Source organism: Capra hircus, chromosome 18 (assembly GCF_001704415.2).
Source record: "Capra hircus breed San Clemente chromosome 18, ASM170441v1, whole genome shotgun sequence".
NCBI lineage: Eukaryota > Metazoa > Chordata > Mammalia > Artiodactyla > Bovidae > Capra > Capra hircus.
The window spans coordinates 61,971,194-61,985,136 of NC_030825.1; the positions used below are offsets into that span (position 1 = coordinate 61,971,194).

General features: G+C 41.8%; 1 protein-coding gene and 1 pseudogene across 1 annotated transcript in view; one reads left to right on the forward strand and one right to left on the reverse strand.

The window, feature by feature from the left end:
- Positions 1-13,603, forward strand: part of LOC102188624 (zinc finger protein 677) — an 83,593-nt gene extending 69,990 nt beyond the window's left edge. The window contains exons 5-6 of the mRNA XM_018063009.1: positions 12,979-13,232; positions 13,398-13,603. Of these exons, the coding sequence (XP_017918498.1) occupies positions 12,979-13,232; positions 13,398-13,603 (460 nt within the window). The remainder of the gene's footprint in view (positions 1-12,978; positions 13,233-13,397) is intronic.
- Positions 12,592-12,801, reverse strand: LOC102186428 (annotated as a pseudogene).

Genomic DNA, 13,943 nt, shown 5'->3' on the forward strand with positions numbered 1-13,943 from the left:
TGGCTGTGCCACATGGCTTGTGGGATCTTTGTTTCCTAACCAAGGATCAAACCCATACCCCCTGCAGTGGAAGCATGGAGTCTTAACCACGAGACCACCAAGGAAGTCCTCATAAGCACAGATTTAAATTGGCATACCCAGGAACCTAGCAAGTGCACTTTCATTAGGCTTATCATCACACTGTATTTTACTTAATTAGTGCTTACTTATCCCAGTTGTCTTACTCCTTTTAGGCTGCTATATCATAGACTGGTGGCTTAAAGACTGAACATTTACTTCTGACAGTTTTAAAAGATAATAAGTCCTAGATCAAGGCACCAGCAGATTCGATGTTGAGTGAGCGCCCCTATCCTGCTTCATCAGTTCAGTTCAGTTGCTCAGCTGTTTCCGACTCTTTGAGACCCCACGGGCTGCAGCACACCAGGCTTCCCTGTTAACCACCAACTCCTGGAGATTGTCCAAACTCATATCCATTGAGTAGATGATGCCATCCAATCAGCTCATCCTCTGTTGCCCCCTTCTCCTCCTGCCTTCAATCTTTCCCAGCATCAGGGCTATTTCCGATGAGTCAGTTCATCACATCAAGTGGCCAAGGTACTGGAGTTTCAACTTCAGCATCAGTCCTTCCAATGAGTATTCAGGACTAATTTCCTTTAGGATGGACTCGTTGGATCTCCTTGCTGTCCAAGGGACTCTCAAGAGTCTTCTCCAACACCACAGTTCAAAAGCATCAATTCTTCAGTGCTCAGCTTTTATTATAGTCTAACTCTCACATCCATACAAGACTACTGGGAAAACCATAGCCTTGACGAGATGGACCTTTGTTGGCAAAGCATTGTCTCTGCTTCTTAATATGCTACTTAGGTTGGTCATAGCTTTTCTTTCAAGGAGCAAGCATCTTTTAATTTCATGGCTGCAGTCACCATCTGCTGTGATTTTGGAGCCCCCAAAATAAAGTCTCTCACTGTTTCCACTGTCCCCATCTATTTGCCATGAAGTGATAGCACTGGATGCCATAAACATAGTTTTCTGAATGTTGAGTTTTAAGCCAACTTTTTCACTCTCCTCTTTCACCTTCATTGAGAGGCTCCTTAGCTTTCTGCCAAAGAGGTTCTTTGCTTTCTGCCATAAGAGTGGTGTTGTCTGCATATCCGAGGTTATTGATATTTCTCCCGGGAATCTTGATTCCAGCTTGTGCTTCATCCAGATGCTTAGGAAGCATGACTTCAAGGAAAGCTAGTGGAGGTGATGGAATTCCAGTAGAGCTATTCCAAATCCAGCTTGTGCTTCATCCAGCCTGGCATTTCGCATGATGTACTGGTTCCAAATTGGGAAAGGAGTACATCAAGGCTGTATAATGTCACCCTGCTTATTTAACTTCTATGCAGAATACATCATGAGAAACGCTGGGCTGGATGAAGCCAAACTGGAGTCAAGATTTCTGGGAGAAATGTCAATAATCTCAGATATGCAGATGACACCATCCTTATGGCAGAAAGCAAAGAAGGACTAAAGAGCCTCTTGATGGAAGTCAAAGAGGAGAGTGAAAAAGTTGGCTTAAAGCTCAACATTCAGAAAACGAAGATCATGGCATCTGGTCCTATCACTTTATGGCAAATAGATGGGGAAACAATGGAAACAGTGAGAGACTTTATTTTTGGGGCTGCAAAATCACTATAGATGGTGACTGCAGCCATGAAATTAAAAGACGCTTGCTCTTTGGAAGAAAAGCTATGACCAACCTAGACAGCATATTAAGAAGCAGAGACATTAGTTTGCCAACAAAGGTCCGTCTCGTCAAGGCTATGGTTTTTAGAGTAGTCTTGTATGGATGTGAGAGTTGGACTATAAAGAAAGCTGAGCACCAAAGAATTGATGCTTTTGAACTGTGGTGTTGGAGAAGACTCTTGAGAGTCCCTTGGACTGCAAGGAGATCCAACCAGTCCATCCTGAAGGAGATCAACCCTGGGATTTCTTTGGAAGGAATGATACTAAAGCTGAAATCCAGTACTTTGGCCACCTCATGCGAAGAGTTGACTCATTGGAAAAGACTCTGATGCTGGGAGGGATTGGGGGCAGGAGGAGAAGGGGACGACAGAGGATGAGATGGCTGGATGGCATCACGGACTCGATGGATGTTGAGTCTGAGTGAACTCCGGGAGTTGGTGATGGACAGGGAGGCCTGGAGTGCTGTGATTCATGGTGTCACAAAGAGTCGGACACAACTGAGCTACTGAACTGAACTGAAGGTCACTTATTACTGAACAAGGACCATTATTTCCTTGCTTCGTCATCAGAAAGCATTTAGAGAATCATTTTCAAAGGCATTTGTCTCTTTCCCACACACTGTTAACCCAACATCCTCTGCTGCCCTTCTTTTATGTTCAAAGAAAGCTGTGATATAAACCCATTCAGACTCCTGGTCTCTGAAGTTGGAGACCCCCTACCTGTAGACAGGTGGTCACAATGCAAATTATTTTGTGAAAACTTGTGTCTCCAGGCTGCAGAGGGGAATGAAAGAAATGAAGGACTCAAGATATCTTTGAGAAGAATTTTGATCTTCCTAGGTGGCACAATGGTAAAGAAATTGCCTGGCGAGAAAGGAGACGTGAGAGAGATGGGTTCGATCCCAGGGTTGGGAAGATCCCCGGCTTAGGAAATGACAACTCACTCCTGTTGCAGCCAAGAAATTAAAAGACTTTTACTCCTTGGAAAGAAAGCTATGACAAAGTAGACAGCATATTAAAAAGCAGAGACATTACTCTGTCAACAAAGGTCCGTCTAGTCAAGGCTATGGTTTTCCCAGTAGTCGTGTATGGATGTGAGAGTTGGACTACAAAGAAAGCTGAGAGCCAAAGAATTGATGCTTTTGAACTGTGATGTTCGAGAAGACTCTTGAGAGTCCCTTGGACTGCACGAAGATCCAACCAGTCTGTCCTAAAGGAAATCAGTCCTGGGTGTTCATTGGAAGGACTGATGTTGAAGCTGAAACTCCAATACTTTGGCCACCTGATGCGGAGAGCTGACTCATTTGAAAAGATCCTGATGCTGGGAAAGATTGAGGGCAGGAGGAAAAGGGGACGACAGAGGATGAGATGGCTGGATGGCATCACCAACTCAATGGACATGGGTTTGGGTGAACTCAGGGATTTGGTGATGGACAGGGAGGCCTGGCGTGCTGTGGTTCATGGGGTCACAAAGAGTCGGACACAACTGAGTGACTGAACTGAACTGAACCTGTATTCTTGTATGAAAAGTTCCATGGACAGAGAAGCCTGGAGGGCTACAGTCCGTGGGGTCGCAAAGAGTCGGACACGACTGAGATACTGAGTATGCACAGCTGAGAGCAAAGCCTTTTCAAAACCCAAGGCCCCCAGGTGATTCCCACCCAGCAGTCATCCCCCACCTCCCCTCCCCTCCTTCAAGGGCACAGCACAGGCCACACCCATCCTAGAAAGAGCCTCTCCCCAGGGAATCAGGCTGACATTCTTTGTTTCTAGAAGTTCCCGCCCTAACTCCTCCCTTTCTGAGGTCTCTTGAGTGCTGAGTGTGAGGCTGCAGCTCCGGGCTCCTAAACGCGGGTCTTCCTCCTGCGTTATTTCAGAAACCCTCAGAGCCTGGGTCTGGTAGCCCAGTTGGCGGGTCCATTATTGTCTCTCATGAATTGTTCTGCGGTCTGCTCTCTGTAACGCAAGAAGAAAGGAGAAGAACTCGCAGGGGTGGTCTGCAACGAGCGTGCAGGAAAGGTGAGCACCAAACCCAGGATGTGATTAGCATATCAAGTTAGTCTTGATTAGCTACTATAAGAACACAGAAAGTCAGAAAAGGGTGAGAGACCCAAGAAAACTTTTTCTTCTTGTTCACTGCAGCAGTTGCAGGTTTAAGAGTTGTGTTGTTGCATTTGAAGGTATTTTCTCAACATGTAGTTATGAGTTTGCAGCATAATATCCCCAGAGAAGACACAGAGCAGGAGGAAGAAGAGGAGGAAATGGCAGCTTCTCAGGTAATTGTCCTGTCCCTGGTCTGGGGCTGTGTCTGCTTTTCCTTCTGAAATGCCTGGACTGAGAATCTGCAAACCTTTAGTTCTCTGCTTCTAATTTTTCTGCCTGGGGTGTCTGTTATCAAAGCCTTATTTTCTCTCTCTTTTCTTTTAATAGTGAAGCCAGTCTTCTTAGACTATTTCTCCCTTGTGTCCCAGAGCCTTTTCTCCATTGTTTGTATCCCAGTTTTCTAGAGAGAGTGATGCATTCCCAACGTGAATTAGTGACTTTCAACTGGTGAATGTATTCCCTTGGTGAGAGATCAATTTGGAGAGGCACTGGTATCTGAGATTCCCACTGGGATGTAGTTCAGTGTTGGGATCTTAGAGAAGCAGGGGAAATGCATTGATGAGTTTACGTCTGGATGCAATTCAGTTCTTTAGAACAGGAGTAAGAAAATGTCCTTATAAGTAGAATGAACTCAGCAGTCCAGAATTTTTCAGAAATGAAAAAAGTAGCAGACACTGCCCTCTCTATCTATAAGAAACAATGGCTGCTAAACGTATTATTAGGTTACAGATCATAGGAGGTAGATATGAAGTGAAATTTGCTTAAAACTGACATCTTTTCACCATAGGTTCAGATCATGGATTCCATAATATTGCCAAAATATCCGGTGGTAATGGTGCATTTTTCTTTGTACTTCTTACCCCATGACCTCAGATGTTCACTGGTTTAGATGTTTGTGTGAGATTCCCATGCTATGAAGTTCTTTTTTTTTTTTTTTTTTCTGTCTGTCTTGAACAAGAGTCTTGGAAAGAAAAACTGAGGGATGTGTCTAACTATCACAGTTAATGGGGAAACTCAGTATCTTTTTAGTTTCTCTCTGGTTTGGAAAATGAACACTTGGCTAAAACCAATGCACAACTTGATAGCTGCGAATCAAGCTTTATCTAGGGCAAAATGAGGACTGCAGCCTTGGAGACAGCACCTCAAAGAGCTCTGAGAGACTGCTTTATGGTGGCAGTGGGGGAAAGTCAGTCTATATAAGATTTTGGCGAATGGGTGCTTTGCTGAAAGTTTTCGCTTTTGTCTCAGGTTAAAAGGGTTTGTTAACAAAATAAATCACTTGTTACATACAAATAAATAATACAGATATTTACTTAAAAATTGCCAAACTGACTTTCAATATACTAACATTAAAAGAAAAGAGAAGTAAAAACAACAGAAGATACATCACCAAATTGGCTTCTGACCAACATCCAGACTCGGAACAGCACTGGGAAGTCCCAGGACACAGCACATCTGGAGTCTCAGTGGGGAAAAGGTCCTAAGCAGAGCTTCTGCTCATTGGGTGAGACTTCAAACTCTGCATTTCGGGTCTGGTTTATAATCCCAGGAGGGATACAAACTGATAACTTCACCAATCTGTGACCAAATTGCAAGCCTGGTTCTATGTTAAAGCTGTTTGTTTTGTCTTGTAAAACTTGGAATGTTGCTAAACCTGGGGTTCGGTTGGCTGGGCCCCCCAATGTCTCAACAATCTCAAGATTTCTCCCCCATCTTATCTCTGGTGCTGTAAGTCTTGCACTCACCGCAGGCAGTCACTTAGTCGCTTTCAGTCAGGGCAGTGTCCAGGCAGGTTAGAAGCAAGGTCAGAGGCCTGCTCGGCTTTGTCTCTGAAGCCTAAACCAGACTATTCATTTCATTTCCCTAACAAGGGGGAGTTCAATGCAGTCAAGCTCTTACTTTACAAAAGGTTTTCTGCCAGTCGTGGGAAGCTGGTGTCACCATTTAGTGATTTTCTAGATATAAAGAGATGCAAGGGTTTGGATTATGAAATCAGTTCCTGACAAGACCCGTTCCCTAGATTCCCTGGAGCAGAGTGCCTCAATCCACCCTGAACTCCCTCTGGGGAGAGTTGACAGCTGCAGGGACCATAGGGCTCATTCTCCCCAGAGGCAGATGGCAAATGTCCTTGTTGTTCAGTTGCTGGCAATGCTCTTGGCAAGTGCCAATTTGTAGCTGACAACACTCATGTGTGTTTAGTAGAGATGCTGAGTTTTGGGAGGGAAGTGAAGTGAAGTGAAATGAAGTCGCTCAGTTGTGTCTGACTCTTTGCGACCCCATGGACTGTAGTCTACCAGGCTCCTCTTGTCCATGGGATTTTCCAGGCAATAGTCCTGGAGTGGATTGCCATTTCCTTCTCCAGGGGATCTTCCCATCCCAGGGATCGAACCTGGGTCTCCCGCATTGTAAACAGACGCTTTACCGTCTGAGCCACCAGGGAAGTCCCTTTGGGAGGGAGGGTTTAGGGTTTTCACTACTCAAATCCAGGTCTGATCATTTCCAGTACACTCCATGCTCACATCACACACATAGTCTCATTACATTTTTGAATTTTCCAGAATGTTTACAAGAATCACATTAGTGCTAATCTATGTTCAACTGTGCTAAATTTTAAAATATAGCTCTGTGCAAATGATACAGATTTTCAGGAAATTAAAAAATTCAGAGTCAGAGCTCTACTTTATTTTATATCATTGTGTATGTCTGCATCCTAGTCTATTTTTAAAAATTAATAATATCATCCTCAAATACTTATGCACATTTTTAATCAGTTAAAAATTATACTGATTTTATTGACATGACAGTTTTTCTCTGTTACTAAGTATATAGGCCCATTTTAGTGTATATTTGTGTGTGAGAACATGTTGATATGATTTGATCTATTTTTTTCTTTGAAGAGTCCCTCAGAAGGAAATCATGATCCACTCCAATATTCTTGTCTGGAGAATTCCATGGACAGAGGAGCCTGGCAGGCTACAGTCCATGGGGTTACAATGAATAGGACAAGACTGAGTGACTAACACTTTCTTATTTACAAATATTATCAAATATTATTTACAAATATTATCAAATATTATTTACAAATATAGAAATTTCTATAAGTTTTCATTAGAGTTGTCTCTGTGTATTTTTCTATTTTATTAAAGTCTAAAGTCCGTAAATTGAAGTAAAATTTTAAGCTCTGCCATTTACAGAATGTTTGTTAAAATATTTGCCAAAAGGTGCGTCAGCAGCATTATTGATTTTACATTATTTCTGTTGCACATTCAAGACTTCTAAAATTGTCAGAAAGATATATAATATATACTAAAATTAAAATGATTCTTACTGCCAAGGTTGCTATACTATTAGACTGTAAAATCATTAAAACTCTTGAAGTTGAAAGTTAAGTATGAATTCTTCCCTTTCCACTTCGTTGCTGTTCAAAAATGGTCATTAATGGAACACAGTTTTCAACATTGCTGGTTAAAATAAACTTGTTAAAAATGGGCCACATATGTCCCACTCCATACTCCTGGATCAGAGTACACTTTTAAAAAGAATTTCCTGTTTCTTTGATAAACAATTTATCCCATGTCACATGAGTAAAACACTAAAAAATAAATATGCCAATGTTGATCTGATTATTTTACAATTTCTCTTCCAGATCAGAATAGTTTCTGTAGTGATTTGTGGATTATATCTCATCCTCTTCTCTTGGGGTTAGAAATATGGTAGAAAATATTATATTAAATTATATTATTGTGTAATACCGGCCACTCTCCTAGATCAAAACCAGGTCTCTGAACTTGCTGTTTTCATCTTGGGTCACATTAGGAAGTCTTCCCGGAGAAGGCAATGGCAACCCACTCCAGTACTCTCGCCTGGAAAATCCCATGGACGGAGGAGCCTGGTAGGCTGCAGTCCATGGGGTCCCTGTGAGTCGGACACGACTGAGCGGCTTTGCTTTCACTTTTCACTTTCATGCATTGGAGAAGGAAATGGCAACCCACTCCAGTGTTCTTGCCTGAAGAATCCCAGGGACAGGGGAGCCTGATGGGCTGCCGTCTATGGGGTCGCACAGAGTCGGACACGACTGAAGCGACTTAGCAGCAGCAGCAGCAGGAAGTCTTCCCGCAGCCATATGACACATGTACTTTGTATTTCAGGGACGACTGAGGTTCCAGGATGTGGCCATAGATTTCACTCTAGAGGAGTGGGAGTGCCTGGACCTCGGTCAGCGGGAATTGTACAGGGACGTGATGTTAGAGAATTACGGAAACCTGGCCTCCTTGGGTGAGGATAACTTTCTTCCAGAATCCCTTATCTACCCACATGGTTTTGGCCCCTTCATTTGTAGAATGTCTCCTGGAATCTTCTGCTTCTTATAATAGAGTTTCAGATCCCTGCATTTTAGGGGAAAATGGGAATCTGTGAGTTTAGAAAGAAGACTTCATGATGGTTATGATTGTAACCTTTTTCTTCCTTGATGTAATCTGGCACCTTTTAGGTTAGTGGCAATTCTCTAAGTTTTGTAGTATAAAAGGGTGTCACTTTCCTTTTCAAATCAGATTTCTACTACTTACTTTTACCTTAGTAGTACTTCAGTAGAATCTCAGATCTGTTCTTTAATGTATTTGCTAGTGTTGTAAATGTCCTTTTAATAAAGCATTTGGGAAAATCATTCTCTAGGCTGTATTAACAGTCCACCATGCGTTCTCTTCATGCATGAATACATATTGGATTGGAAACTGATGAAACTCTAGCAAAACACATATTCCTTTCTCTGATTAATAGGTCTCATAGTCTGTAAGCCAGACCTGGTCACCTTTCTGGAGAAAATGAGGGATCCTCAGGATGTAAGGGGAATAGAGACAACAGCAATACACCCAGGTATGTCTGAACGGATGGAGCAGATGACTCAGGTGAGAGGTCCAAGCATCAGAGAGGAATCTAGCCTTTGTGTATGGTTTCAGAAGATCTGCTTCAGTGGATATGATTTTGGGGAAGTCTGGTTATATTTCTGTTGCTGTCAGACGGATATCTCCTGCCCCGTTCTATCTCTTTAATCAATCATGAATTCATTTTTTTTCTTCTGATTTATAATTTCTAAAACACTGGAAGCTACAAATATCAACTTATAAGTTTTAAACTCAAGTCATTTCTTCACTGCATCAGTCAAAACCTCCCTAAAATGAAAGAACGCAAATCTCAGGGTTACTTCAAAGTTTCTTTTTCCTTTATATGAATTCATGTTAAATATATTAAGTATATCTGTCCCAATTCCTCAATGCTAAAATACTTGAATATATTCAATTACCTCAAAGAATGTTAAAATAAATTGGCATAAGAGATTAGAATATTTCCACCATATTTTTAATGGTTGTTAAACTATTAGAATTTTTAGATAATATAAGGAAATCCTTCAAAAATGACATTATTGGAGTATAGCTGCTTTACAATGCTACGCTACTGTATAGCAAAGAGAATCAATTATACATATATGTGTATATCCACTACATATCCACTCTTTTTTGATTACCTCTCATTTAGGTTGCCATAGATCACTAGGTGGAGTTTCCTGTGTTCTCCTCATATCTTTAAAGTCTTCTTATTTAATTTCTGAAGAATGACTACTTTATTCATTTATCTTGTTTGTTATCAGTTTCCCGGGACTTTATCCCACATGTCCTCACTCTCTGATGAGTTCTCTGTCAATATCAGATATGACTTTTAGATTTAAACATCCAATAGAACATTCTCAAATAAAAACCTGTGTGATAAGAAGTAGAGCCCAGTGAGAGCCCTTCCTAGAGCCTGGCAAGGAGGGGCTGGCACAGGAGAGAGGCTGCAATGGTGGGTCTTCCCTTTGGATATCACTCACCAATGGCGCTCTGCGCTACAGAGGTACAGGCTTCCTCCATAAGCTGTTTGCAGAGCTCCTCCCTCCCTCCTGTCCCCTCAGGATGTCTCCTCACAGCCAACCACAGTCCTCTGCCTGGGTCTGCTCTCCAAACCCCACATTCCAGCACCCAGCCCTTGTCTGCTGCAGTGGCCACCCTCTCAGGCTGGGTGGGCAGGGCTGGGGTCAGCACACTGTCCTGCTGCCACAGACTGTTGCCGTGTTCTCTTCCCACAGAGAATGAGGCTCCTCTTCTACCCCAACTGAGCTCCCATCCCGTCCCAGTGACGGGCTTCCCCGGATGTCAACCTCTCCTCTCTTCAGTTCCCCCACTAGGATTGGAGGTCCCATACTGCCTCTTCCATTTCCTTCTTCTTTCTTTTGTCCTACCTGGCTAAGCAGGAAACTTTCTTGTCCTTTGAGGTGTCCAAGATCCTCTGTTAGTGTTCAGCTGGGCTCTGTGAGAGTTGTCCCATTTGCACATGTATTCTTGATGCATCTGTAGAGAGATGAACTCCATGTCTTCCTAATCCTCTGCCATTTTGATATTTCTGTCTCTATTTTATCGTTAATCTAGTGAAGGGTTCATCAATGTCATGTAAATATTTAAGGATGTTCACTGAAAATACCAAGTAAAATGACTTGTTATTTGGTATCTTTCAGCTGTGTCTTCTTAGGACACCCAAGGTTTGAGGCCAAAGAATCCAGGGTTAGAAGATGTATTCCCAAAAGCAAACCTAGAAATAAAGGAAAGATTTCACCTTGGCAACTTACATTTCATGAAAGACTGGGAATATACAAGGGCATGTGAAATACAGAGAGGATGTTTGCAAGGACATAAGGAAACTGAGATAGTTTCACATAATACAGATATGACTGCCAAAAAAAAAAAGTACTATGAGTCAGTTTGGGAAAAACACCAATTTCAGGCATCAATATCTGCAGAGAGTGCATGTTTTTAAGCAAAGACCCACATCGTTTTTGAAATATACATATTCTCTGAAAGGAAATGTCTCAAATCTGGAAAGGTATCCAGTCTATACTGCAAATACTCATTCAAACTATTCTGAACACAGGCTTCGATTAAACATAAATTCAAACATGTCTGAAAACTAGATATTTAAAAATCGGGGGAAAACTCCCAATATAAGCAGTTTAAGAGATCGGTAAGCAAAGCGTCATTAGTCTTCCAACAGCAAATTATTCTCTCTGTTCCAATGTTTGTAATGTTGATAATAATACAAGACACTTAATCCAACCACCATAGTTCAATACATATTGTGATATGGTTAATATGGAACAACTTTTCATGTGTACTAAAATAGGTCAGGCCTTAAGTAGGAGCTCCACCCCCAATAATTACAAGAGTATTTGTGATGGAGTGAGACGCTATATGTAGGGAACAAGGTATAAAGAAGGTTGAGAAGTGCTTGCATTATAGCGCTACATAGAGTCCACAGCCTTAAAGGAATCACGTTTCCTTTTTGATGCTGCCGTCTTAACTCTTTCTGCACCACTTTCCATTCCTTCAAATTCAGCTGTACTTCTGTTTGATATTGAAACCAATAGCAATGCTGCTCTATAAGACAGAATAAGTCACTCAAGCGGCGAGTAGACCGTTTAATTCCTATAGAATGCAGGAGCCCCTTAACCAGCTCCATATATTGTGACTTTAAAGACGGGGAATTCCCCACAGTTTTTTCTTTTTCTTTTTTCTGTTCTTTTTCTCTTATTTTTCTTATTTTCTCGAAAGTCCCCCTTTTCAGCGTTTCGCTCCGGGGTGCTCTCCCTTTTGGATTTTTTTTTTTTCTCTCTTTTTCTCGAAAGTCCCCCTTTCAGCTTTTTGCTCCGGGGTGTTTACCCTTTCGGATTTTTATTCTTTTCTCTTTTTCTCGAAAGTCCCCCTTTCAGCCTTTTGCTCTGGGGTGTTTACCCTTTCGGATTTTTATTCTCTTCTCTTTTTCTCTATTTCCCGAAAGTCCCCCTTTTAGCCTTTTGCCCCGGGGTGCTTACCCTTTCGGTTCCGTCGGGCCCCATGTTGGGCGCCAGATGCCCGCGACGGAATGAAACACCAACACTGCAGAGTGGTTTAAATCTTTATATTTTTAACACTTGCTTCTTACAGCTGCTTTATTTTATATCCCTTGCACAACAACCTACAGGGCAAGCTGCCAAGCACTACGATTCAGAGACTATACAGTGCGCAGGCGCAGGGCGAGATAACCTTTACCTTGACTTACTTACTGCAGCTAAGACTTTGTTTTGGGGAACTTCCTTATCAACTTAGAATCCGTTTTGTCCCAAGGTCTGTTCCTTTTGAGGAATCAGAGAAACATCCTTGTGTGCAAGCAATGTTCTTTTCCCATGGGAACAAACAGGATTCTTAGCTGAACATCTCGTTTGCAAGAATGTTCAGCCCTGGTTGAGAGTCTCGTTTGCAAGCACTTCTCAACCTTCTTTATACCTTGTTCCCTACAGCTATACATGCAATAACACTGGGCATAAGGTTGAACAAGTCTCAAACCTGAATAAATATCAGGGACCTCAATGTTCACACAAGGTTTTTAAAAGTAATAAATTTAGGAATATCTTTTATCAATGAACGCATCTATATATAGTGGAGAAGGCAATGGCAACCCACTCCACTACTCTTGCCTGGAAAATCCCATGGACGGAGGAGCCTGGTAGGCTGCAGTCCATGGGGTCGCTAAGAGTCGGACACAACTGAGCGACTTCAATTCACTTCACTTCACATCTTTATATAAGAGTATTCATATCAGAGAGCAGACATAATTGTAATGAATATGATAACGTTTCTTTTTTTTCTTGTTTTTTTTAGATTTAAAAAATTTTAATCCAGTTCAAATCAGTGTGTGTGGTTCATTTCCACTCCTTCACTGCTGAACCTGGGGGCTGAGTTTGCTTCGGCTTTCCTGCCTTGTTGTCCGTGATGACCAAGGTGTAAAGGTATCTGCTGCATCGAACTGGAAACTTCATATTATCCTTATTTTTCTTGATCTCGACAGATTTGGCGTCCTTTCTCCCAGCTGTGAGCCGATTGTCCTCGATTTCCTCAGTTTTGCAAGGCATGGCGACCATGCGTGGAGATTGCAAGGGGAGCAGCAGGAGAGAATTACTTGGAGCACTCCGGAAAGTTTCTGATCAGTCTTCAGATCTTACCCGACAGCAGAGAATTCAGAATCCATGGAAAGAGAACAAGTGTGACATATGTGGGAAAGTCTTTACTTACTCATCCAATCTAACGAGACATAGGAAAATCCATTCAGGAAGGAAACCTTTCAAATGTACAGAGTGTGGTAAAGGCTTTATGCGTGGCACTGATCTTACCCAACATCAACGAATCCATACTGGCCAGAAGCCTTATAAATGTAAGGTATGTGACAAAGCCTTTAACTGTAGCTCAAGTCTTACTAGACATCAGCGAGTTCACACTGAAGAGAAGCCTTATAAATGTACACAGTGTGGCAAAGCCTTTAAACAGAACTCAAGTCTTAATCATCATCAGCGACTTCATACTGGGAAGTCCGACCAATTTAACAAATGCAGTGAAGTTGTTACTTGCTGTTCAAGTCTTACTGAACATCAGGTAATTCATTCTAGAGAAAAGCCTTATAAATGTAAGGATTGTGGCAAAAGATTTCTCAAAATTACGAGCCTTATTCCACATCGCCGAATCCATACCGGAGAGAAACCTTATAAATGTAAGGAATGTGGCAAAGCCTTTACCCAAAGTTCAAGCCTTACTCAACATCAGCGAATTCATACTGGAGAGAAACCTTATACATGTAAAGAATGTGGCAAAGCCTTTCGTCAGAGCTCAAGTTTTCATAAACATCAGAGAATTCATACTGAAAAGAAACCTTACAAGTGAAAAGAATGTGGTAAAGGCTTTAATCAGAGTGGTCATCTCACTAGACATTTGAGAGTACACCCTAGTAATGAAACGAGTGATGGGAGAGATTTGTCCTAAATATACCCCAGGAAACATGAGAGCTTATACAAGAAACACATGGGAACGATGTAATAAATATGTAGAAAAGTATTTAACCAAAACTCAAATCTAAGTAAATATCAGAGACGGCTTACTAGGAAGCACTTCATCAACCCTGGTTTCTGAAGTTCCTCTGAAGGGGAATTACTGCAGAGAGTAATCTGTAGTTAAAACGTGTAGAAAATTGATATGTTAGTATGGATCATGAGATGAGCGGTTG